General features: G+C 37.9%; 1 protein-coding gene across 7 annotated transcripts in view; it reads right to left on the bottom strand.

The window, feature by feature from the left end:
* The window catches only part of LOC117406953 (leucine-rich repeat and calponin homology domain-containing protein 1), a 129955-nt gene that overhangs the window by 39796 nt on the left and 62236 nt on the right, over positions 1-27923 (bottom strand). For 3 of the 7 annotated variants that reach the window (XM_034011423.3, XM_059028855.1, XM_034011425.3), the window contains exons 5-20: positions 23578-23714; positions 22927-23057; positions 21149-21236; positions 19886-19991; positions 18858-18976; positions 18409-18476; positions 16753-16839; positions 15804-15890; positions 15660-15696; positions 14766-14882; positions 13612-13668; positions 12338-12404; positions 9481-9591; positions 4156-4265; positions 2695-2832; positions 2178-2255 (exon numbers count right to left, since the gene is read on the bottom strand). In XM_034011423.3, the coding sequence (XP_033867314.3) occupies positions 2178-2255; positions 2695-2832; positions 4156-4265; positions 9481-9591; positions 12338-12404; positions 13612-13668; positions 14766-14882; positions 15660-15696; positions 15804-15890; positions 16753-16839; positions 18409-18476; positions 18858-18976; positions 19886-19991; positions 21149-21236; positions 22927-23057; positions 23578-23714 (1538 nt within the window). The remainder of the gene's footprint in view (positions 1-2177; positions 2256-2694; positions 2833-4155; positions 4266-9480; positions 9592-12337; positions 12405-13611; positions 13669-14765; positions 14883-15659; positions 15697-15803; positions 15891-16752; positions 16840-18408; positions 18477-18857; positions 18977-19885; positions 19992-21148; positions 21237-22926; positions 23058-23577; positions 23715-27923) is intronic. The other 4 variants (XM_034011427.3, XM_034011429.3, XM_034011428.3 and 1 more) reach the window with 3 other exon arrangements.

Below are 27923 nucleotides of genomic sequence, written 5' to 3'. Positions count from 1 at the left end.
CCAATTTTTATTAAGTACAAATGAGTCTCATTAAGTCTCATCAAGCTATGACTAATTACAGCTCAGAATAGCACTTTTCTTTTACACTGTTCTGAATGCTTTATCTATCTATCTATCTATCTATCTCTCTCTCTCTATCTCTCTATCTCTCTATCTATCTCTCTCTCTCTCTCTCTCTCTCTCTCTCTCTCTCTCGTGGTAACGTGGCTGGGTGCAATGGTGTAGGTGCCTGTAGAACTCTATGGAGAATGAGTTGCGGTTCCAACACGATTTGTATTTACAATGTGAGCAATATAAAACAAACAAACAAAAAGCCTATCTTCACTTGAAGGTACTAACCTACACTTTTAAAGTTGGTTCCCTATCTGGCCCAGGATGGCTATGCTGGTTCCCTGTATTTTAACATGCATCAGTCTTGTTTACTCACCAAGGCTGTAGCCAGCTATGAGGCACCCCAGGCACAGGCCTTGGTGAAAATCATAGTAATAATTATTTATTTAGGCCTTTTACACGTTGCTTTGCTGCAAAATAAAACTCATTTCATTCCTTGTTGTGACAGTGTGCATACATAAGTCCCACTCTGTGCTCTTCATAATCTTTACTGACTACTTACTTATGTCAAGTGATTGATGTGTTTAGTAGGCTTCTGTCTGTATTTCAATTTAATATTGTTATTTAAAATATATCTAGAGTTTATGGGGGTTTTTTTCTGACGAATGTACCTGCCTTTAAATGTGTTTTATGCCGACTCTATTCTTATTAAAAAGTGAAACGAGCCGATTAACTAAGACTTCTTTCCACTCCAGCGAAAAACATGCAGAATGAAGGACGGGGAATAAAATGAATTGCTCTGCATTTTAAGTAATGCTCTTATAATGCAAACACATAATTAGTCATCGCAATCGTTATTCATTTTATTTGACGAGTTTAGCGAGGGTGAAATCTTTGTTTTATGAAACAGTTACTGTTGTAGCTACAACCTCCAAGCAGTGAGGGTAAAGCGATCATCGCTGTGGTTTTAGAAATGTATTAGTAGAAAAACAGTTGAGCTTATTTTGTCATTATCATTTTTCCATGATTAAATTAATAAACAGAGATGGTTTAAGACGTGAATTACAACATTAAAGGCAGACGGGGCACTCAGAAATAACACCCGAAAACCAGAAACCCTAAATATCCGTTCTGGTGTATTTAGAAGCATTTTACTTTTGCATTTGAAGTAAGTGTGATACTTCAAGGCTTATTTGAGACAGTGTGTGACTGACACTGGTAGTTGAGTCAAGTGCTCACAGTACAACAACTTACTCCATTCTCTCCAACACACCCTCTTACTCTCTTCAGCGACACCCAGAATTCCCTTTTTATACACAGTTCTTAACTGAATAACAATCAATTTTAATGATCCAATTTTACAATTATCTTATTACAACGTACTGAGGTTGAACTCGGGTGTTTTTCTACCACTCTGATTTTTGACTTACTGAGGACACCTAGTGATCAGTCTGCTGATACTGCAGTATTACCACTTTCAAATGGGAACAATGTTCTTACAATCTTACCACAACATATATATATATATATATATATATATATATATATATATATATATATATATATATATATATATATATATATATATATCTTTCTTTCTATCTACATCTATATATATCTATATATACTATGCTAGATCATTTGTTTTACTATTGTTTTGTTGTTTTCCACATTAAACATAAAATCAATTTTTTATTAACTTTTATGGTTGAGAAAATTGAGCCAATTTGACTTGCAATTACCCATTCAACATGTAGCTTCTTTTCCCCCTATCCTTATCAGTAAGAACACATGAGGGGTTGAAGTATTGTAACAGCATATTTTCTCTGCAGATTTCCACATGCCTAATGTTCAATTACCATGAAAAGCTTTTCCAATCTGATTGTGTAAGTGGAAGCGATAAGCCATGTCATGATTAAAAAAATATATATATATTACTTTGACAACTTCACTAACGTTTCAAATTTTAGACTGCGTAGCCGCTTTTGAAATCCAGTTATTTAATGGAATGCGTTATCCAATTATACAGCAGCAGTTCACGTGTCATTGTCTTAATTATTCATCCCAGTGCTAAAGCAATGCAAAGTTACTCAAATGCAGCTTTTAATGACATGCCCATGAATTACCTCCGGTACTCCCATCTTTCTGCAGGCATCCAAGAAATTCTCCACGTTCCTCCTGCATTTGGCCATGCTTAGTTTAGGCTGTGAAATGTAACAGAAACAACTTAGTTTTAAATGGTATTTGCAGTTTTTACACAACAGTGGAAAGAAAACTGTAACAACTTCTATGACTACTATTAATGACTCGGATACAGTCATTAAAACAGGACTACTACAACTGAAATATATTCTTTTCTGCAAACGTATAAAACAGAACGAAAATGAACAAATAAACCAATTTTTGTACTAAACATTCTAAACTAATTGTGTCAACCATAACATAAATTATCATTTTAAAACATCACAGCCATAAGAGTTATGTTTTTTTTACCACTATTATTTATGCTCACACATCTGAGATGAACCAACACAAGTCACAGTGGAACATAAATATATTAAACCAGCAACACACACAGATCTTTGTTTTCTAACGTATTAGAATACAGCCCTGTAGCATGAGTATCACACAGTCTGCACATACCACTGCTGGCGATGGGACGTGTATGCTGACCACCGATCGGGGGCGAATGTGATTGACTAAGTGGCAAAGAACTACCCCGTCCATCAGCGACGATCCCAGGTCCGCGGGTAAAACCACCTTCAACCTGCTCTCGATGTTCTGGAAAACACATTTCAAAATCGGCTTGCATTGTAATCATTTTCATAGATGGGGAAAAAACGTGGATGTCCCTGCTTCAATATGTCAGTAAAGATTCAGTGCTACAAAAAAGTGTAAAAAAATGTAGCATCAGTTTCAGTGGCTTTAGGGGACTAGTACACTGTATTGAAAACAAACCGTACCAGATGCAGGGTCACACTGAATAGGGTTACAAATGTAATTGATTACTGGTCATTTGTTTAGTCTCGATTATTTATTATACTGAAAAATCTGTTACTGATTTTTTCAAGTGCAATGCTCCTGGTATCTAATCACTTCCTGTGTTGTACAGTTACGTCCTGTTTGCAGTGAAACAGCTACATTTTGCTACCAGGGAAACTGCACCCACACTTTTACTTCTATAGCGATGTCTTTATTGTTTATTGCTAATTTGTTTAGTCTCAATTATTGTACTGAAACATTATTATTGAGACGTGTATTATTTGTGATAAATCTGTTACTGACAGTCATCTAGAGCCACAAAGGTTAAGCACCGCTGCTACTGAGATGCTCTATTCCTCTCTCTTCCTGTAGACAACACATTTGTCCCTAACGCTGATTGGGGCTGGGGGGGATGTTAAATAGCATGTAATAGAACTGAGCATAAGAAATATAGGGAACTACATTAGTGGCAAGTTATTATAAATAAGACTCAAGGCTGCCGTAGGTGTGAACATAATAAACAATCATTCAACAATTTGACAAATTGCATGATCATGTTGAAGAAGGGAAGAATCATCATCATGTAATGGGAGTATACACCAAAAAAGAAAAACTAAAACAATGTTTTAGTTAAGATTAGAATTGGGGGCAGATCCTCCCATTGTGTATGCTGGACCTTTTACACATGATTCTGTTTTAGCTTTGTGCATTGGGTTTGTATTGTGTAGAGTAGTTTTGTGTATTGGGTTTGTATTATGTGTAATTTTGTGTATTGCATTTGTATTGTGTAGAAGTTTTGTGTATTGGGGATGCATTGTGTAGATGTAATTTTGTGTATTGGGTTTGTATTGTGTAGAAGTAGTTTTGTGTACTGGGTTTGTGTTGTGTAGAATTGTGTGTATTGGGTTTGTATTGTGTAGAAGTAGTTTTGTGTATTGTGTATAATTGCGTCTATTGGGTTTGTATTGTGTAGAAGTAGCTTTGTGTATTCAGGTTGTATTGGGTTTGTATTGTGTAGAGTAGCTTTGTGTATTGGCGTTGTATTGGGTTTGTATTGTGTAGAGTAGCTTTGTGTATTGGGGTTGTGAACAGCATGCCCTTGCTGTGGGTAAAGACACTGACCTCACGGAGCTGATCCATGAGATCCAGTTCTTCTCTCATCTGTTCCATCTTCCTGCGGATTGTAAACTGCGGGTCCATGGACTCTAATTTTCTTGGTGTCCTTAAGAATACTGTTTGGATAAAATACATAATGAAATAAGTAAGCACATATACACGTTTATATTTTTCTTTCTGTGGACTATGAATTACGATGCACTGGACTCCGTACATACCATAAACACTTACCTTTGGTCTAATATAAAGGTGTTATGCATTGAAGGTGTATTTTTTATTTTTGCTGCATGTTTTGTGAAATTTTGCATCAGCACCGATACCTTGCCACATCTTTTTTTGTTTTTCTTATAAGCTTTTACTTTTGGATCAGTTTTGAGGTTACAAAAATAATCAATTGGAAAAAAAAAGAATTTGGCTGCGATTTCTTGTGAATACCCCACTTTCAGGAAATTAACTGATTAAATGTGTATAGCCTCTTATAGCATTTATCAGTCAGTCACTCATTTTCAAATCAGCAGTGTACCCAACTGCTACAGTTTGGTATCAGGAAGTAGAACCCTCTTTTACTCCTATAGCGTTATCTTTGAAAGAGTTGCATATTCCAAACTGAAATATAAAATACATGCAAATATGAACCAACAGATATTCAACAGAAATAAATGTGGGCAGTGACAATTCTGCTCATGCTAATAAAGAGGGAAGGAAATTGATTTTTAAAACCTTCTTTAAATCACCATTATCAAACACCAGTACTGGAGACTTAAATACTTTTCCTCTTTCTGTGCTGCAGTAAGACATTCTACCACAAGATGGAGCATGAGCACCAATCCTGACTGTCTCAAGCCTTCTGGATTTTAAGGAAATACAAGTCCTAATATGGTTATAGAGTCTCTTGACTAGCCTGCCCACCCCAACAAAAAGGGTTTTAAAAAGATAAAAGCAACTGCGAATCAGCATCAAAGCAATTACCATTGTAACCTGAAACAGCAAGTACGTGTCACAAAAATCAGAAAACCGAACAAGGCTAATGGACTGAAAGACAAGCTACTACTTGAGAAAGATTCTGTTCGGCTTGTACTTCCACTTGGCAGGCTAGTACAGTATTATCAGTGTAAATGCTTACTTTGCCAAGTTATATCTACCATGAAAACTATTTTTTATTTTGTCTTTTTCAACTGAACAGACATCTTATACTTTATATACAAGACTGGACTTGCCATGCCAGAACTAACGCAATACCTGATCCATGGACCCCCACCTGCCTCTGTTAAGTTTTACTGCATCTTTGAGCAATTCAAATGTTCCTGTGTGTTCTCATTAGATTAATGTCACAAAATAGCAGACATGCTTGCAATCTAGGGACATGCTGGAAATAGAAACCTGAGCAACTTGGTTAATTTGTTAGTCAGTGACGCGGGTCTGGGAAATAAGAAGCTTTGCATTTTATTCCTGTCCAGTTTGACCTTTTCAGGATCTATGCGGATGAAGCAAATCACTAGATGTTAATTCATGTTGATTCTGCCAAATAAACTAATAATAATGTTGATTGTGATGGGTAAGTTATTTATCTTATTATCAAGCATCTGGATACCTACACATAAACACATAGAGATCCCTCAATTATGACCACTAAAGACATTGAAATGATTCTTATAGAGGTGGTCATGACAGAGGGTGATCTTCAGTATGCTGAAGGGTTTAAAGATGAGCTTTTTGGTCATTTTGCTTAAAGTGTTTTCATGCGTTTGCCTTTGTGAACAACTGTAAGCTTGCCTTGAAACAAACTCCCCTAGCAGTCAGATTGAGGGAGGATTCGTGTATTCAAGTCCCCCAGCGATGACCTACTTCTATTCTCAGCGATTCAAGGTGACTTAATAAAAAATCTGAAACATCTGAAAGGATATGAAGGGTTTTCTACAGACCCCCCAAATCCACTTTCAATCAATAGCTTCAAAGTAACTCCTGCAAGCTTCAGTAAAATGATTTCTTGTCTGACATATGTAGTACTAAAAGAAACCTCAGCATTCTTGACATGTGTTTTGACTACAAGTCTTTCTCTATACAATGTGAAGCACGTCATATGGATAATTCATGTGGAGATGAGTCAGCATAGCCGGTGGAGTTGAATATGAGGTTCCACATGGCAATGGAACTGTCTCTCAAATAAAACCCTGCTCCTCAAGTTCATGCTTCTTAATGGTCACACGCTGAACAACAAAATGTACTATTTTGCTGGACGTGGGCGTGGGGGGGACAAGCTGGAAAGTCGCATTCATTCCAGAAAGTTCCAAGCTGCTGAAAGCCACAGCAGTACAACATATTTCTTATTTGATTTTCAAAATCTTACATTATGCTGGTTATCCGAGTTGTTACTCATATTTCACTCTTTCAACACTGCAGTGCACTAAAGAGGTCTAGGAAAAACTGCTATTACAGACAAGGAAAAATAACACCCACTCAACACAGCAGACTAGTTAAGCAGTTCTGGTCTTGGGTTTGCCCCAATATAAGTACCTTAATTCCAAAAGAGTTTACCTTATAAGAACCTTATTAAAAATAATAATATTTACTTCTAATCCTAACAATAATAACAGTAATGTTTTCAATTAAAAATGGGGAGGGGGGGGGGGGCTTTTAGATTAAGCAAATCTCAGATAAAGTATAAATCAAATTATGTATTCTTTAAAAGTATGAACATTAAAAATGACCTCTGTCTGTGATATTTTTTATTCTATGTGCCTCAAAAGTCAACAGTGATTCATTATTTTTGGTTGACTTGAGGAGTATGTAGCCCAGGACACACTGCCAGTGAAATGGTTAAGAAACGTGCCCTAAGGTCACGGTGTAGTATTATTGGAATACATTTTGTAATTCATTTTCTGTTATGTCCCAAAGCCGCTGTCCAGGAGGTCCAGATGTTTCGCTTTGTTGGGTGGAGAGAGTTCACGACACTCAGCGTAATGACGTCATTTGAGGGAGTTTGTAAAAAAAAAAAATATTGACCGTAAACAGTGTCATGGGGGCAATAGTTGAATCTATTTTTAGTCATGTGATGAGATTTTAGCCAATCACATGCCAGAATGTCTGAAGGACTGATTCATAAACGAGATATAAACTAATACACACTTAAACATTCCATAAAACAATCCTAAAGTTATGTGAAGGGGACCCAAGTGCTAAATAATTAATTTTAAAATCTTAGTTATCAGCCCTTTAAGAGCAGAAGGCAATTAACAGGTCACTACACAGCAGCACAAGAGGCATTCAGACTGCCTGGAAGAATAACAAAGTAGGCAGACATTTGGCATATGTTTCGTGCTAGATTGGCATCACGGGGCAGGGTTCCTATCTGTCAAACCCAGTGTACTGCACTAGATCTCTGCTCAGTGCCAGGGCACGCTGTCTCTCTAGTCTTGTAGAAACGAGCAGCAGAAGACGAGTCAAACACAATGAAACGGTCTGCAACTCCCAGGAACAGTTGAGAGAAATACATCCAAGAAAAGCTTGTGTCACAACAGACGTGGGATATCAAACTGCTAATTGCTTGATTTAACTTCCAAATTGTGACAAATAAAGATTGGCCTTTCAATTCCGGAACATACTGTAAACCCACATACTTCACATAATATATACAATAAAGCAGGGATAGCAAAATGTTTGGGCCAAGAACCAAATTGCAAAACTACAATACATGTCTTCAAGAAAATAAAACCGATACTAAATTTAATTAAACTGATACATACTGTTTGAAGCATTTGAGGCTACAACCCACGCCATCACTTGAATTACAAGGATTGCCTATTCTGGATGTTTTTATATGTTCTTTCCCCTCACTGTGTACAGTTTAAAATAGTGTTACAAATAATGTTTCATCATACAAATCAAATAGCAGTGAAGTCTACTCCTTCTACTGAGCTTCCTGTTTCCTGCCAATTGCTGATATCTCTATAGACACAGCAACTGAAACAGATTTCTGTGCTTGCATGATGGTGTGAGTGGCAGGAGTGTGGTTACATTTCTAGTTTCCATACAGCAGCGCCACCAACTGACCACAGTTTACTCCGCAGACCTATCTGTGGTATTGATAGTACATTGTATAATTTTACAACCCAGCCTCCTTTCCCCCAAATCAACAGGCGTGTTGAGCAAAAACGTATTCAATTCAGTCATCTACTGCATGTCAAACAAAGCATTAGACCAGAAGGGAACGAGAGAGCTGATAAAGCCAGAATCTATAAATAACAATTACAGTTACTAAAGGGTTACCATGACTTGCCTTCCGTCAAGCAGCCCCTGAAGATGTTCCTTGTATAAAACTACAATGCACTACACGTTGCACCAGACTCCATTATGTCATATTGTTTTATTTTTGGACTGCAGGTACTGTATGCAGGAGTGTATGAATGGGGTGGTGGAGGCTCTCTGGTTAACAGTCATATACGTTCTTCCTGTGTTTGAGAACAAAGAAAGGCAGCCCTGTATCTGTATACACTATTTGAAGTGGGGTTAGTTTCCAATGAAACAAGGTCACACTTTGGGAAAAGTTACTGCAATACACAACTTCATATTATATTTTTTAAATTATGTATTTTAAATCTTGACCGTGTTTCTACACACACACACACACACACACACACACACACTCACATATTATATATATATATATATATATAATTTGAGTTCAAGAAGATTCCATTTCTTGATGAATGCAGACAGTGATACATTTTGGATTAGCATGCTCTCTGCTACAGCCTCATTTCAATGCAGGGGTTGAGCCTTTTTGCTTGCAACAGAGCCCTTTGTCTAAGCTTTAAGAATTCCCTGTTAGCCTAAAAGGTCACAGAATGGAACAAGTCTGTTGTTTGTTTCATAAAATAAAAAATACAAATAAAATTGCCCTGGTGAGGGACCCTCTCTTTGGGGGTATAGGGTAGTTTGGACACCATGTCCAGCCTTATCCTTTATGAACGGTGTGCATTATCTGAAAATAACAACACTGTCATGCAAATCTGCCCACTAAGACTGTGAACAGCAATCTGCTGGTAGTACAGCCTCAACATGTTTTAAACGGCATGATGCAAAGAAGAATTCTTAATATTCCACTGTATCCAATAGTTCCACCATTAGCTTTTTACTCCAGTTTTGCCAATTGATAATATTGTAGGAGTGGGCAAAATTCACCCAGGATTTAACTTTTTACTACTGAGATACAGTAGTATAAAATAGTCTCTGTGCAGCAATGTCAACTGTTTCTCGCCACTGCTCTATGGCCTTTCTTTGCGTTAAGTGGATTCCACTGTCAGGTTTTGGTATTACAGTAAGAGGACCTACCACTTTTTGTCATGCCTCCTTCTGTTGGGGTAGTGAAGCTGGCGTTATCCCCTACCAGGGCCTGTGTAAGAGGGCTGAAAAAGGGAGGAGGAGAGGAAGGGAGGGGCTGGTCTGGAGGAGGTAAGGCAGGTCCATTTACCATAAAATGGGAAACCGAAAAATGATAAAGAAACAGGGAAAAGCAGCAGCAGCAGCAGCAGCAGTTCATGTATATGTGCATGCATGCAGAGAAAATGCATGAGTAAGGGTTTAAGTCATGGATGTAAAGAAAAAGTGTGCAATAATGACAGAACGAAAAAGTGAACAGAAAGGAAAAACAACAAAAGATGGAGGACAAAAAACGGAATGTTAGTACTTGTACATTTTGACTTCATGACATGCAGTTAAAGCTGGCAGTTAATGGTACAATACATTTAAAAACACCAGATACTACCACTGCTACTCGCTTTCACCATGAAACCTGAAGACAGCTGCATTCAAAATGCTTAACTGTGAGGCTGTGCCAAGTGGTTGGCACTGCTTTGCCACATAATACATTATTTTCAGTCAGTTTCTCTCTCCGTGGAGTGCACAGATCATCCGTCTCTTCACTCCTTGTGTGCTTTACATGACTCGGGTACAGTTTCTTGGTTTCATTAGTGCCTCAAACTATCATTTATACAAAACTGCTGCTGCTTTAAAGGAGATGGTGCTTTTTAAGCTCGAAAGAACTAGAGCATGTTTCATACAGCACACTGGTTTAGTGGGTTAATGCCTAATGACTACAGGGATGTTTTTGCTCAAGTTAAAATGTTCACTAACGCCTTTTGACTTTCTTGCGACTTTTGGCACTTCCTGTGCATTACTTATTCTTGATAATTTATTTTTAAACACAATCGTGATTACTTTGACATTTGTATCCACAACTCCAGGGGATACTTCTCTCTTCTGAGTGTCAATTTGTCATTGTGTAATATAAAACTCTCTCTCAACAATCTTGCTGTTTTCAGATTTTTTTTTTCTTTTAACACACAAAAGCGACGTTCAGGCAAAGGTGTTCTTGGAAGATGGAGTCAAGGGTAGAAAAATCAGGATATTAATGTGCATTCATAAATCTAAATAATAATAATGCTTGAATAAGTCTAGGCTTTTTTTCAGGACCCTTAAAAGAGGGGAGTGACTAATACACAGGTGTGACGTTTGCGCCAGCGTGTGTAATATTAAACTACTGTACCAGTGCCACAATAGGATTACTACAGCCACGATTATGTCTCACACAAACTTAACTGTCAACAACCCAATTTATTTGTTCAGGATCTATGGCATTCAGGTCACGTTGCTAGGTAGAAACACAACACCACTGTTCTAATTAAAAGTTTTAATTTCTTACTCTCAATAACCGCAGTCATTTTGAATGTTAAACGCAAGCTTTCAGACTCTTGACTGACCTCCTCTCGAAAACGTCACAGCTATACTGCTTCACTTAGTGTTAACACAATAGCTGTCATTCTCTATGAATTTCCTTATTCCCACCCTCTCGAGCCATTGATTTGTCAACATTCAAACTGAACCCGCCCCTGGGATCCCTACCAAAAAGATATTGGTTAGAAAGCCGAGGAGTAAACTTTTCAAGTCTTCCGTTCATTGTAACTGCAATGCTATAATAATGCAGGTGATTTGAGACTGGGTAAAGTAGGACAGTAAGAAAATAATACTTAACAGGTTTGAAATTGTGCGGTGTTGAATTTGCCAAAATACATGTTAATAGCAATGCTGAAAAAACAGTACGTTAGTGCAACACAGTGGTACACAACTGATGAAGCAGCAGTGTTTAATATTTTTCTTCTAAATTTGAATTAATACAACAAATTTGTAAAACCCAATGCAGCAGGAACTATTGTACGGTTTTGGAAAGAAATGTTCAGTAAAGCAAGAAAATATGTTCTTGAACTTGCTATGGTACTTGATAAGCTAAAATAAAATACCGGTAGTTTAATACAGATGTGATGTGCGATGTATCATTTGATTTTATGCTCTGTTAATTATTACTTTTTAAATTTTGAAAAACAAATAGTTTCTAACAGTTTAAATAAAAACAACATTGTAAAATGTTCTCCAAGTGTATGAAAATGGGTCACGACCCTTCCTGACCCATCTCCTACTCACCTGTGTGTCCCCCTCTCAGAGTATGGAGGTTATTCTTTGCTAATGTCATGATGCTCAGAACGAGCAACAAGTGGGAGGAAGAAAACTGGGGCTCATGGTAACAACGTATATGCAGAGTAGGAACGTATATGCTGTTGGGAGTTGGGAATTGAACCCCCAAAGAACTGTATTTCACGTATGCATCAAACAGTAAAATAAATAAAAAATAAAAAAATACAGGCATGGAACAGGGGTGCTATGGGTTTTTTTTTTTTTTTTTTTTAAAACAGACCTCACTATTTTATGCTATTTGCAAATATTCTGAGTGGTTCTGGGTTGTTTCTTCAATATTGAGTTATATTTTTGTGTTAATCTGCTTGTATCAATCAGGCTTTGAGCTGCATTGAGAGGGTCTGGGATGAACAGCCTTCCTCATTACCCTTAGATCATGTGACAATGTGACTTTTAAACTATGCCAGCTCCACCTATGAGGAAGGCTGTTCAGTTCCAGCACTTAAGGTACACTCTCAAATTCATGTAAAGGCATAGCTGTAGAGTAAAATGCTAATAACTTTGTGTTGGAGGAACAGGACCCTGAACCACCCTGAATGATTGCAAACGCCACACAACAGTGTACAAAAGTAATACAAATTGCACTAGAAGCGACTCACTCTTTCACTTGGAGGGGAAGGGGATAGAGGTTAAGGTTCACATACTGAACAGCTACACTTACCAGATCGAGGCTTCAAGCCAAATGGAGTGTTTGTAGTGGGAGAAGAAGCTGGAGTTTTGTCTTCACCCTGGGTAGTTATAAATACATAAATAAATACAAAATCACAAATAAGAATAAGAATGAGCTTATACTGTAATCTTTACTTGCTCAAATACAAACACAGGTTTTACCATTTCAGAGCAGGATGAGGGGCAAAATAAATTACACAAAGGTTACGGAGAAAATCAGTCAACAAGCTTCTCTGCCCAAATCTCTAACCACTGCTTCACTTCACCACTGGTCAAACCAGTAGGGGATGCTGTAATATATCAACAAATGATTTGTCTTCTCTCATGCCTTTCAGTGCTTAATCCATTAGTGTCTGTTTATGTACAGTATGCTAGATGGATGGATCGCGTTTGTATCATTGTGCCCTAGGGCCAGATGGCCACCTTTACACTTTAGGTATATACAGTTTGAAATCTTCACACATTATTACCATACCTTTAATGTAAGACTGTAATGGTTGAAACAAACAGTACATTACAATTCTAAATGGCATAGTACTTTACTAAACGTTTAAATGAAAATATTTTGTTTCATTTGTAATTTGTTCCCTCAAAAATGTCCGCATTTGTAGTAGCTTGATGCATGGTAAACTACTGTGACTAAATACTGTACCTTGACTTCAATGTAAAATTTGAAATCAATGCAAAAGCCAAATATGAAAGTGATGGGAAATACTAAATCAAGTCTAGTTTTTCATTGAAATTGTGTCTGATATTTTAAAGGGCAAATGGGAAACAGATTTGCAGCCTTACTTTAATGTGATAAGATAGAAGCCAGACCCCTTGCACAGATGGTTGGTGAAAATGGCCAAAAACATCCAAAGAAATATGTGCTGAAGGATCTTTATACACAGTCTAAATATAATGCATTTCCAGTAAGGGGGTCATCTTAATCAAATACACATTTAAATAAAATTATGGAATTTTAAGACAAATCAATGGAGCATGCTTTTAACTTCCTCTGCTGTGATTATTGCATTAGACATATCAGCAAATTGCATATTGAATGGAAAAAGATCTGGTAAATCCAAAACCAATGCCAATGAAATGCATGCCAAATGAGTATTGACTTCTGGTGCCATTGAGAAATGAGCCAAGCTAGACAAAAGTACTTCGAATCATGACTCGCTCAAATCGCAAAAATTATTCCAAAAAAATATATATCAAAACAGTATTATTGATTTTTGTGTTTTTCTATATTAGCAGTGAGGATGATTTGAAACTCACCCCATCCACAGAGGCTCTTCTCACATCATTCTGTCCATCCAGTGTCTCTGAATTACTCTGTACGGAAAAAACACATTTTCAATCAGGACTACGAACATTCATTTCCACTTATGGCTGTGTGCCACTTGAAGCCCGGCCTACACACACAAACAGATATGTTTTTTATTCTAGATCTGTTTATTAATGGACATGTTAGAAGTTGTCTGACCTCTTTGGTCTTATTTTGTAGCATTAAAAATGACATGGTGTTATTGTTGATGTTAGACTATAGACCAAGATATTCTGGCTTTCTAACTGGCCACCTAAAATGGCATACAACAATTTCAAAGTACTGTACGCCGTCATTAGTTTCTATTACGTATAAGCAAAAGGACCCAGCTTAGCACAAGTGTTAGGCTGGCAAGACGGCAAACAATGGGCCCTTCACACATATAAATGGGCAAATATCTTTCTCTGTAAAGTTAAGTCCATAATGTGTAATAAGATGCTTATATACCATGGATGAGGAATGGTGTATCAGAGTTAGAATAGCCTTTAACCTCATGGCCTTAAGTTTGATTCTAGCCTATTCATTCTGACAGTTTTTTGGTGTGCAATGTGTTCTGCCCAGGTCTTGCACAGATGTCTAAACTGGATCAGATGGGTAAGAAACCAACATCTCTCCCTGAGATGAATGAGTGTTGAAGGACACTGGTGAGGGAGAGTATCTTAGATGACATAATTGTGTGTCACCCCTGTTCTATTCAGACAGGTCCAGAGTGCCATTATGACATTGTAAACTTACCCTCCAGCCCTTTTTTGATGCAGTTGTCTGTCCAGAAACAAACAACAATAAGAGGCCATCGCACTGTGGTACCTCTTTAATCTCCAGCACAAAGTTTTGACCATATCTGTAAGTTACTGTACAGTGGTTTTAAAAGGGACCAGTGAGCTATACCAGAGGTTAAAGGGTTAATAATGCACACACACTGTTAAAAACAATGAACGGAAATGCTGCAAAACACTGAAACAAAATGAGAAAGGACCGGATGACTCAATATCAAGGATTTTTTTGTTGTTGTTATGTGTATGTGATGCTCAGCAGTAGCTACACACAGATGAGAAGGTGTCTTCCAAGACTTGACTTCATCTCAATGAAGCTCAAGGCATATTACCTGGTTTGACATTTGTCTCTCAAACCGCTGGCATGCAAGCTGGGCCTCAACCCTGGCTTTTCCTAGAATCAATTCCCTCTTCTTCTGGAACTCAAGCTCTCCACCAATACTTTCTCTCTATAACATATGAAGCTGTCCTCATTTACAGAGTAGATGAAGAACAAGCCTGCATCTTTAGCACCACAGTGTCTCAGTGGCAGCCACAACTGCAGACTATTAATTACTGCACAACTTCCCCACCTCCTTTTATAACACACATGTATATATACCAGCCTCCACTTATTGAGACAGTATTGAGACACATATACACTGCCTGGCCACTTTATTAGGACCTATCCAACTGGATTTGGCATCACCCTGGTGTGGGGCATGTTCTCCTAGTATACCATGGGTCCCTCAATTACTTGGAAGGATGTAGTTTACTTAAACATTCTTGCTGATCAAGTCCACCAACAGTGCGGCACATGTACCCTAACGGCAATGGCTACTTTCAAGATGGTAATGCACCGTGCCCGAATTGGGTTTGAATGGTCATTGCCACTACAAAGCCATGCCTCATAGACTTGAACAACACAATAATCATAACCATCCTCTACTACTGTACCTCTGCATCTTCCAGCACCTTGTGGAGTCTATGCCACAGTGCTGTGATAAGGACAAACGGTGGTCCAAATCAATATTAGGTACAAGTCCTAATAAAGTACATTCAGAAGAAAACAGCAACTTAAAAATCTGAGCACGATTACACCCAGATCATAGTGGTGTGTCTGAACTTGCATGCCCAGTTGCCTTTCATCATTCTAATACAGTGCATACCAGAAAGGAGAATTAAATAGTAATTAATTCCTACAGAACCCAAGCAGAGTCTGTTTGAAAAACATTAAAATAGCTTACCGTGTGAGTCATAGACACGTCTTGGTATGTTTGACCACTGCAGGCAAAAAAAAAAAAAAAGGGCAATTAGTATGTGACCATTGTCCCTAAACGGTTGTCTAAATGCTAGGTTCAGTCACTGTGGAACACCACAGACTCACTTACTTTACAGATGAGTTTAAATTCTCTGTGGTAACAGTATGGACAGGGTATAACTGGACTCCTGTGCTGTCCTCAGTATTCATGTTTAATCTGTTGAATGCATTATATTAATTTCAGTTCAACTTTGCATACGTCAGACCACATTCACACTCACCAGCTGGGATGGTATGGTAGTACAGTTACAGGTTTAATGGGTCAAGATCCTGTTATAGCTACAGACCATGGAATATTTTGTATTCATTGGATGTCACCATAAAACAGAAATAATACTTGAGCTGTATTTTCCGATTTAATTCCCTCCCTTGGTTTCGGGACAAACATAAATTCCTACTGTAGCAATTAATTAGCAATTAATTCAGAAGAGTATTCCAATGGTTTCTCATTTTCATTTACCAGTAAATGAAAAAACTAAACAAAAACAAATGTAGTGTGCCGCATTAAAGCAGATAAATACCTTTGAGTTGAATTGAACCCAGTAATGAATTGTGTTTTACATATTTCAACTGTTAAGCTTGCATTTATGATTATACTAAATGTCAATGAATTATATTGTAAACTTCTGCCAAACACAAATATGGTAATTTGTAACTCCTACTATAGTCAGTGTTTTATAGTTGACTCTGTCCCAGCACTAGTAGTAACTATTATGAGGAAAACGTAGATACATCATACAAATGACAAATAATATACACTAAGACTTACATAACAGCGGCTTGTTTCTGAATGAATGCTAAGCTTATTAAAAGAAATAAATCTGTAGAATCAATGAAATATGGTAAACAGTAGCGGTAAGCCACACTCAAGAGACCGTGAAGGGAAGATTCAAAACAAACACAAAAATATGTCAACTGAATCTGTAAATAAACTTTGCATTTATACTTCACTTTGGAATTCGAATGTCAACCAGATGACTGAAAAAAAGAAAGAATAAAGAGCCAGCCAGCATGCCAACCTGTTTGGATCTTGTAATAATTCCACTGCTTCTCGGAGCTGGTTGATCATTTCTATGTGGATCTCTTGATTATCGGGTGGATTTGTCCTACAAAAAAATAAAACAAAATGACTAAAGATTTAACAGTTTTTTTCATTTTTATTATACATTATGGCAGAATCAACATTTGAGCTTTTTTTATACGGCTTCTCAACTCAGCGGTCGTACGTGTGTAAGTATGTCACACTTAATTTTTCTAAATCTCTGGACACTGAGCCCTTACTGGCTGTTGACCTAATCTGTGAACACATTATCCATACCTGTTGTGGTTTGTGGTGAGGTTAAACTACCTTCAGCAGCCACGATGACTACCTCCTGATATAACACCCAGTCAAAATGACATAATCTGGAAACCCTGGCACTTATCACAAAGATTATTAAAATACCAGCGAGAAACACACTGAAACACGCTGGAACAAAAAAATTCCCTCTTTCTGACCCTGCTGAAACAGAAAGGGCAAGTGCAAATCAAGCACAAATCAGGTGCAAACCAAGCACAAAGCCATCTCCACCTACAGACTACAGCAGGTGCAACTGCATGCTTCTTTCAGAGTTGAATATCAATGGTATGGGCTGCTATCTACCGCATTAAAAGTACCACTAAAATGGCCCTCCACCTAGCACAGTGGTTGAAATAAAAGCCAGTGACTATCAGAACTAAAGCAACAAGCTCACTTCATTACTCCTGTAACTGTTTCCCTAATCACTGTAATTTGCGTTTTAAAAAGAAAAAACATACAAAATTGCACACTGTACAATCAATGGCACAGTATCAATCAATGGCTCTGTAATAAAAATAATAATAAATAAAATATTTTAATCCATACAGTACAGTTTTCTCATAAACACAAATTAATTTAAACATAAAACTAAAGACCAGTATTTTTTTACCTTACATTACCCCATATAAAGATGTATAAACATCAGAAAAAGCATTCTAAACTTACCAACACTGGCCACACGATTTTGAAGAAGCTTTCTCATTTAACCCTTTGGATCCTATAATAGCATGCCCGTCTTAAACTAGAGATTGCCCTGTATCTCTTTTATGAAATACTCTTGTTTGAAACCCAGTCCTTCTGAGGAGAAAGGCTCATCATTAACCTCTGAGCCGGACACTGTTCTTCTTGTTTTCCCTTGTATTCAGGGTGGTCTACATTCACAGATATACTGAAACCTGACTATTAAGGCCAGTCAATGGAACTTACAAAATGGAGCCTTAATAGTGGTGTGTCACTCTTGAAGGTACTTTGTTAAAACATTTGTCAAAGAAGTTTGCAATGATGTTATTTTATTTTATGCAACCTGTTCTAATTTACTGTTTTGTAAACATAAACTGTTAGAATTTATATATTTTAATAGATAATGAGTTACACTATGTTGCATCCACATTTCAGAGGGTTTGTAAGTTTACAGCATGTTGTGAAGTAATTTAATAGTAGCTTGATGCATTAAGGACTACTTATGGTGGCATTAATACTAAGGTTGACCTTAAATTCCGTCATTAGGAGCAAATCTGGATGGCAAAAAAGTGACAGTCATTTTGAGGTGGTCTTTATGGTTGCTAAAGCAAGGTTTTACTGCACAGTGCAAAGGGGCTGATTTACAGTTACTCACATTGGCTCCGTAGCCCAGCTTGTGTCTTCTTCTATTCTGAGAGGTTCATCAAACTCAGCTGCCCTCCCCTGTAAACAAATCAGAAACATTTAATACAAAACATCAGGAGATACTGAAGCAAATCATGTTAATCTATCAGCTTTAATTTTACTGAAATTAAAATAATTTGCGAGAAATTCAGTCACTAGGAAAACAACTTCTACTCCACAAAGGCAGTGTAATTCATTTGGCTAACTCAATGTTCGAGCAAAACAGTTCCCTGTTGTCTTTCATAAAGTCTCATTATCGTCTCTTAAGTAAAGTCTGTTGGTAGTTGACAAATCTCTTTGTAAACAATAGTATTTGTCAAATCTGGCAGCTGAAAGGTTGTCATTGTGTGACATTCACATACTCTTGTCGCATGAATTAGGGGGAGCCTGCAGTAACACTGAAGAGATACTGAAACTTGCCTTCATGTAGGTCACAAAGGGAGTGCTGAGACCAGGCCCCCCGTACACAAACTTGTCCTGCGGCCCCTCTTCAGGGTTATTGTTTTCAAACAGTTTTACAGAATCTTGATCAGGCTTCTCTGTATTGATTTAGAGAGAAATGGTATTATAGTTACAGAGCAGTTGACAGGACACTTGTTTACGGCTACAGTACTTCATTATGCAGCACATGCTACCACGTAATGCTTGCAATACATTTGGACCGTTTTGAATCATGAATTCAGCCTTATGACATGCAAGACAGTTCTCATTATATACTGTACTATCCTCCAAATGCCCTCGTCTTGTTAGTACATTTTCTTATGTTATTACATATGTAGTGGGATACAGGGCTTTCCAATCATATCTGAAGGATTTTTGAGGATAAAAGAAAAATGTTCCACCCTGTAGCTAATATTTGCACTACCACTGCACTTGTGAGACGAATTGTATTTAAAAGGAGACGATTCATATAGAACAAAATACTTGTTAAAAGTGGTCTGAGTAGATCTGAGTTGGGTAAAACAGGCAACCAATGCTCTTTACATGTATTCCTCTGTTCCAATTCACCAGATTTGTAGCCGTATCTAGATTTGCCAGCCCACTCAGAAATCATGTGATGTTTATTTGATCAAATAACCACTGGAAATACTGATGCAGCAATCTTTTGGAACCTTGGGGCAAAACACGTGTACAGCATGGAATAGTGAGAAAATTGGATGAGTTGTAATTATTTGTAAGCTATTAATAGTGGTACCCCTAGCCATTAATCTATACCTTCAAGTAATTTAGGCAAAATGTTGCAGTTAATACCTTCATCAGTGTGATCTCTCAGCCATGGTCAATTTGGTGATGAAAGACCCTACTTTATACTTTGAAGCCATCCAACAGATAGTAGAATTATGGAAACTAATTGTGGCCAGATTTCATTCAAAATGCCTGACAATACATATTTTATAATGTAACAGATTATAGTACTTTAAATAAATCAAGTCTTAGCACTTTCTTACCTTTAAATTGGTTCATATGTTCGCTGGAGTCCTCTTTACTAAAGCTCTCTTCCTCTGTGATGTTTGACATTGGTGCATTGAGGCTTACAGTATCTTCATCTGAAGGCTAAAAAAGATTGGGCATCACAAAGTCAATACATATTCATGCATAGATAGATCAACTAGGTGAGGCAAACGAATGTACAGACAGGGTTTGGGCACAGACCTGGCACCTCACACACTTCAGCCCCTGATCTTATCATAGTACAAGAGAGACAGAACTCCTTTGCATGACCTCATTTACACATCAGGGGACAGTTTTGTCTGACATGTTTTTATATTAGTTCTGCACAGGTTTTCAGACAAAAAAACGGTCACATCGTAAAGCATACAAAATTACGCCCTTTGGCTTTAGAGTTCTAGAGGACATAGCAGATGATAAATTGGCGTCCAACTGACAGGAGAAGCCCTCCAGGATTGAACATGTGAATTCTCACGTCTCGATCCTAACTAAAAAGCCAGTATGCACCTACAGTGTAACAAGCCTCATGGGGGATTATCGTTTGTCTTACACTATGACGTTTACATGTCATAATTCCCAGCAAAATTGTTACACTACCAGATAAAGGACCGTAAAATGAGATTTGGATACAGTATCATCATTTTTGCAAACTCTACTCAAGTGGAACAAACACAAATGCAATATAAAACTGTCAGCCAAGTACTGCATTGCATTGGTTATGTTTCAGTTTAAATGTAGAATGGAAAGGGCTTAAAATGGATTGTCCTCCTACCCGTCTGTTTTTTCTGTAATTTCGCCTGGAAAAGAGAAATGCTATGACTCAATGCATCCATATCCAATGCATCTCGTTAACAACAGTAATAAAGTAGCACATCACAATGCAATGGTCAGCAGGGAAGCTTCCACAGGTGTAGAAGATGAGATTAATAAATCAAATGAGTCTCACATTGATGACGCAAATAGCCTTTGTGAGATTCTGAACCTAGGCAAGTTAAAATGGTCTTCAGCAGTTTGGCTTGACGTTATGAACAATGCTGCGCTAAACCTTTTCAAAATAAGTTTCACTGATGTGATGATAAACAAAAACAAGACAAGAATCAAAACTTAATAACATGGGTGGCACGCGTGAAAGAGAATAATCCATTTTCTGAAGTTTATTAACTTGAATTATTTACTTTTATTAATAATTTATATATAATAAACATGATATATAAACATTATATATATGTCAACATGAAACAATTTGGCATGACACTACATACCTCTGTTGCAGATAAGCGCTTATCTCCATTATCACTGCCGAGTCCAGAATCAGTGTCCTGCTTTCTGCTTTGATCGATATCTTCAATGCTAAAGCATGAGGAGAGAGAACTGAAAATCAGTACTGGTAATAAATTGCAGGGACAAAGGCAGAGGACAGCAGCCGTCTCTGGAACACACTCTCTCCTTTGAATAGAACGAACAGCAACTGATTCCCCTTAACATGGAAAAAGAGCTCCTGTAGCAATCCTCTACCTGTAACTCATTCTGTAACTCAATTTGTAGCCTGCTCCATCTCCAGAGACCATAAGAAAAAAAAAATTAACGTTGATTTTACATTATTCTAACAATATTGAGTATTCGGAGATTTACAATAGCTTGAAAAGAAAAACATCGACATGGATAACGTGAGTGTAGAAAAGCAGAATAGTTGAGCTGCTCCTGGGTTGCTGAGCTATTTGATTTCCCCAGTCTGTCTGCAGTAGGAGGGGTAGGTAGCAGCACTGCTACTGTACCGGCAGTAGCTGTTAGGTAGTTCTGCGAGTCACGATGCTAGTGACTGGTCTACACATATTTGTGAAGCATATGCTCATAACCAGACTATTCATCTTCCATGAATTATCTTATACATTTTTTTAAATTGTTTTCTACGGAACAGTATAGGCATCATACAGTAAATGATTGTGGTCTGTTTAAAAAACAGGGTATATCTCTGACCAATTTCCGGCTACTTTTCTGCCTTTCGTTTCCTTCAGAAATGCTGCTGTATTTCCCATCGATAATTTTACTTATTTAACGGATGCATTTCTTCCAATCTGATACTTACACTGAAGAAGGCACTAGCCAAAACATTGGTCTGCTTTATTTCTTGTAGCTTTACCTCAATAGGACACTTACTATTCAACTGTATCAAATTGACTGAAATGACTTACTTTTAAAAATCTAGAGCACACGAAAAAAAGAGACAAAAAATAAGGCACCCTCAAATGTTCTTAATTCTGGTACAGCATTTTCAGCATGAAGGTGGTAAAATTAGAGTGTATCCCATGAGGAATTTCTAAAGAGGCCAAGCAACTGAACAGCCCCCAAGCCTTCACTCCTACATCGTCCCAGTCTAATTACAGACACATGGCTTGGCTGTAATCTGCCCTCTTTTTTCAGCCCAGACAGCAGCCTATATTTTTGGCTGCCAAATTTAAGACAACAAACAAGACCAGGACAACCTGTTTCTCCGTATCCTGGTTCACCATGAATATCAATGAATACAAATAACTAAAATGAAAACAACTGATATATGTAACAGCTGTTTGTTAAAGGCTGTGCTAGGAAATACTAAGCAGAGCATCCACTCCAACTTTTGGTGGCTAAAGACTCAGAGGCTCATCCCACACAAGTGTCATAATGATTTTAAACCACATTATGCAAGTAATTCCAGTGGTCACTTTGTGTGGTTATACAGCAAACTTCCACTTACAGTAGTTCATAAGTTGTGTAACATACATATACAAACAGATTTATGACAGTTCTCTATAGGAGTAATTGGGCTGCACAGAAGAGACGCTAATGAGGGAATAGAATTTATAAAATGAAATGAACTGGACGGAAATCTGACCTGCAATCTCGAGGCTATAAATGGTAGCAAAATCTCCAGAGAGAGAGAGAGAGAGAGAGAGAGAGAGAGAGAGAGAGAGAGAGAGAGAGAGAGAGAGAGAGAAAGAAAGAAAGAAAGAAAGAAAGAAAGAAAGACACTCAGACAGAGCTGGTTACTGACAGCACTCACCTCCCGGCTGCAGGCTGGGACAAGCTGAGCCTCCCTATGACTGGCAGATAGAGCGAGTCTGCAGTCTTGTCAATCCTGCAGGCTTCCATGTAAAGGTACTTGAATATGTGCTCCCTTCCCTTTATACAGATCTACAGAGAATAATGTACAGTGGTGGAAATCAAAAGCACCTGTCCAGGTGTACACTGGCTTACTGCATTGCTGCCACAGTGAACCTGCTGAAATAGTCCTGTCAAGTATATTAAACAATATTTATTCCAGGATTGGGGTGTCTCATTATTTTATTTTAAGTTTTTTTCAACACAGCAGAATAGCATTTTGTTTTATTAGCCCCTAATTTATAATCATTCACAACAAACAATCTTCTAAACTAGCATTGTGTAAAACAAGCGATATCTTTGAGATGTGGGGCTCTAGTCACAAAACTCAAAAGGACTGTTTTAAGGAATGTTTTGTTAGATCTCTTTTTGATTAATTAAATCACGTTTGCAGTTCACAAAACCTTTTTAAACTGTTTTAGAGAAGGGGAGGAGTTTATTCCAAGGTTTCAAAAGGCTGTTTAACCCAAAAGACATAAACACTCAAAAACAGTCCTTAAAAAGCATGCCTTAAAACAGTTGAGTTAGGGTTAGCTATTTCAATGCGCAGTACCTGTGCGGGGGGAGATTGCAGAGGGTTGTTGTCCAGCTGTAGAGTCTGCAGGTGGCTCATCTTCCTGTAGCAGACTGGAATCACTGCTACTTTATTGCAAGAAAAGTCAAGCTTGACCAACGGAAGACTCACTAGATCTGAAAGAAACAACAGATCAAACATGACAACCATTACCAGTCCTGACTCATGTTCCTAAATATTTCTTTAATCAGGCACAATTGTTACAAGGACAGCTTGAAGGAACGAATAATACAATTCGTTCCAATGAACAAGTTCAAACAGATTGTACATGGATGTTTCTCTTTGTGTACAATTAAATGTGTACAATTAAACCTTAGTAAAAAACATTTCATGTATGTTTTTCACTAAGGTTTAATTGTACACATTTTACACATCAACAAAGACATGTTCAGCATGTTGTTTCTGTGCTGTACTGTTTACAGCAAATTTCAGGCAGTGTTTGAAGATTCTGAAAACACAGGCAAAGGAAAACTACTGAATAATGATGCTAACCAGTGCATTTACCACTTAGCTTAGCTTATCCATAAACAGCAGAATGGATTTTTTGGTATTTCGTTAAACACAAATTAATCACCCTTGACTAGAGAAACACTACTGAAATGGGAATCAAATGGACCTCCAGAGGTCAAACAGTGTGAACTTCACTTGGATCAGTTTTACCCTCACCCCCAATTAAAAACATTGGCCCTTCTGTATATATTTCCTGTACATCTAAAAAAAAACACTGTACAATACAGACATAAGGAGCAATAAGCTGATGCAACACAAAGCAATCCAACCCCATCATTAGGTTTAATAAGTACTGTCTGAAATTAACCCCTGAAATAATCACTCCACACTCAGCTGAGAAAGGTTCCAGATTGCAACAGTGATGTTAAATTTGGAAGTTGTCCAGACAGAAAGCACCGACTTTGCTATGTGAAAGTATGCAGTTTGTATCGCCAAATGGGGTTGATCTAAACATGCTTTTTAAAACTGCATTGTTTTTTTGTGCACACACAGTAGACTACAGTAGACTACAGTGATCACAGCTGATGCACTAACAAAACACATATCCCCAATGACCAATTAATCTAAATCAATTATTTATTAAAAGGTTGACAGATTAGCCATTATTTTTTTTATCAATAACTGTTCAACTTTAGTCAGTCCAGAAAATATATGTAAAACAGTATTGTGGTAGAGTGTCCCGCTCCTATATATGTGCACTGTTTAATTATTTGTATTATTGTTTGCGGCACGGATAAAATCGCAGCGTATTTGTTATTGTTTTTATATTTTAAAAACCTTGTGAGGATGCGTGACTGATCAGTTAGTGATTTATTTAGCTAGCTGACAGTCACGCATCCTTATTAAACTCGTGCAGACGGTGACCATCTCCCAAGTTAATTCATTGATTAATTGTTGCTAATCGGGAGATGGTCACTGTATATAAACCTGCAGCTCTCCACCCTCTGGGCGTGTACAGAGGAGTGTACGAGAGAGCGAGGAGAGAGCGAAAACTAAACTTAAGCTCTCACCCGCTACTTCCTGAGTCTGTGTTTCTGGTCTGACGTCATCACGAAAGCCATCCTGTCACAAGTATATAAATGAAACCCCATGTGCAAATTTTAGTTTGCTGTTAATTCATCAATTTTGATCAGTTAATGAGAAAGTTATGTTAAAGGAGAGGTCAAAGGTCACGATCAAGGTAATTTTTTAATTGAGCATATATGGGTTCATATCTGTGTTATATAGTAACCATTAACCTATATACACTCTGTAAGGAGTTATAAGCTAGTTTTACATTTGACCGAAGATGTTGAAAAGTTTTAAAAGAAATGTCTCAGGTGGCCATATTGGTTTACGCTCAAACACCACTTTTTTTTTTTTTTTTTTTTAATTCTATTGTATTGACACAGGGATGATGCTTGTCAACTTTGGAGTTATTCAAATAAACAATTTTTTTAACTAAAGCGCTTCTAAATTTAAGAAGAAAATGTAGGTCTGGTGGCCATCTTGTTTTACAAAAGAACACCATTTTGCTATATTTGAATTCCATTGTCCCCAGTATGATGCCTACCAAGTTCAGAGTTAGTTGGTTAAACGGTTTGCAGACAGAAGCAGTCTGATGTTTGGGGCACGTTTTGGCAATTTTGGTGGCAGCCATTTTGATAGTAAAATTTATCGCAGCAACTTCTGCTTCGCAAACCTGAAGTGGGTTTGGTTGCTGATGACGTATGCGAAGTTTCAGATCAATCAGTTCACTGCTTCCCAAAATGTGTCAGGTCACCATCTTGGTTGACGCAGGAGTGTCATTTTTTTTTTTTTGCATCTGAACTGTAATCTACACGGGATGATACCTACCAAGTTTCATGTTGACTGTGTGCGAACAGGCGCAGTTTAAAGTTTTGGTAGGAAAAAAGTAAATAAAAATATTTACTATAACAATAGGCTTCCCAAGCCAGCTTGGAAGCCTCACAAGTATTGGATGGCCAAACGTGTTCTAAAATGTCCTGCAAAATAGCTGTGAGGTTTTAGAGTGCTGTTTACTGGCAGTTAACGATCAGCTTTAAACCAATCAGATGATCAGTCTAAATCCATTAAGTTAAAAAAAAAAAAAAAAACATTGTTGGAAGACAAGAATTGCTGAGCTACCAGTTCACTTTTATCTACCTTTTACATATATTTTCACACTGTATGCAGCTCAGCAACTGTCTAAGTATTAGGAATAAAATGTTTACTTTTTGAAACTACAGTGTTTCCCCTTTATAACGCTATACAGTTGGGAGCCATAGTGAGGTATGTTAAAGCAAACTAATAAACATGGCAAACCATGGTAAACTATGGTATGCAGTATAACCATGGTAAAATCATGGTAAAACTGCAGAAATATTATGCAAAAATGCTGTGGCAATCTTTTATAAGGCCACCTTATAACAAGGGAGCACTGTACTAGACAGTCTAGTGATGCAGTGGAGACAAACCCTACTTTGTGACTAACTGTAATACATCTGGTTTTGTAGTTCGATCTACATGGCCTAATTACTGGACCTTAGAGACAGAATATATAGACTTTTATACATGTAGACTGTAAATCAGATACCCTGGTGATGATAATTATCAAAGGCAATTACTAAAGACCTACTTTAACCCCCCCACCCCTTGAGCATTGACACAGGTTTAATTTTTGGATTTACCCACATTCTGGGTCACAGCTATTTTAAAACTGTTTATTAAAACTCAGTAACTTCTGGAACATGTTTAAGTATTTGGTGGTCGTTATAAGGTCCTGTGTTAGGCTGCGCTGGGGACTAAAGCAAGGATATCCACAGACCAAGGCTAGTGAACAAGTTCAAATGTGAGGTCCGCCACATTTCCCTATCTAAACCCAGTCTGGACAGAGCAGTCTTTTTTTTTTTTTTTGCGAGACTGGTTTTAAATGTGGTTTTGTGTCATGAACCATAAATTCACATAGCATTCATTTTTTTTTTTTTAGTCGTTGCCAATTAGTTTTTATTATTATCTCCCCAATTTGAAATGCCCAATTATTTTTAGGCTCAGCTCACCGCTACCACCCCTGCGCTGACTCGGGAGGGGCGAAGATGAACGCACGCTGTCCTCCGAAGCATGTGCCGTCAGCCGCCCGCTTCTTTACACTCTGCAGACTCACCGTGCAGCCGCTTCAGAGCTACAGCGTCGGAGGACAACGCAGCTCTGGACAGCTTACAGGCAAGCCCGCAGGCGCCCGGCCAGACTACAGGGGTCGCTGGTGTGCGGTGAGCCGAGGACACCCTGGCCGACCTAACCCTCCCTCCCCCCGGACGACGCTCGGCCAATTGAGCACCGCCCCCTGGACTAGCCTGGACTCGAACCGGCGACGTCCAGGGTATAGAGCGCATCCTGCACTCTAGCGAGTGCTTTTACTGGATGCGCCACTCAGGAGCCCTACATAGCATTAATTTGATAGATTTGAATCATCGAGACGAAAAAACTGGAGGCTGATCCAAGAAGGCAATATAAAAATGCCAAGCACTCATTAAATACTGCCAATCACGCTATCATGTTTTATTTATGAAAATGTATTTGGCTAGAGAGAGCTTCTATTTGTCTATTATTATTTGTTTATTTAGCAGACACCTTTATCTAAGGCAACTTACAGAGACTAGGGTGTGTGAACTATGCATCAGCTGCAGAGTCACTTACAACTACGTCTCATCCGAAAGACGGAGCACAAGGAGGTTAAGTGACTTGCTCAGGCTCACACAATGAGTCAGTGGCTGAGGTGGGATTTGAACCGGGGACCTCCTGGTTACAAGCCCTTTTTCTTTAACCACTGGACCACA

Source organism: Acipenser ruthenus, chromosome 8, assembly GCF_902713425.1.
Source record: "Acipenser ruthenus chromosome 8, fAciRut3.2 maternal haplotype, whole genome shotgun sequence".
In the NCBI taxonomy this organism is placed as follows: Eukaryota; Metazoa; Chordata; class Actinopteri; order Acipenseriformes; family Acipenseridae; genus Acipenser; species Acipenser ruthenus.
Note: the sequence above shows the minus strand (reverse complement) of the source record. Positions and strands in the feature narration are given on the sequence as shown.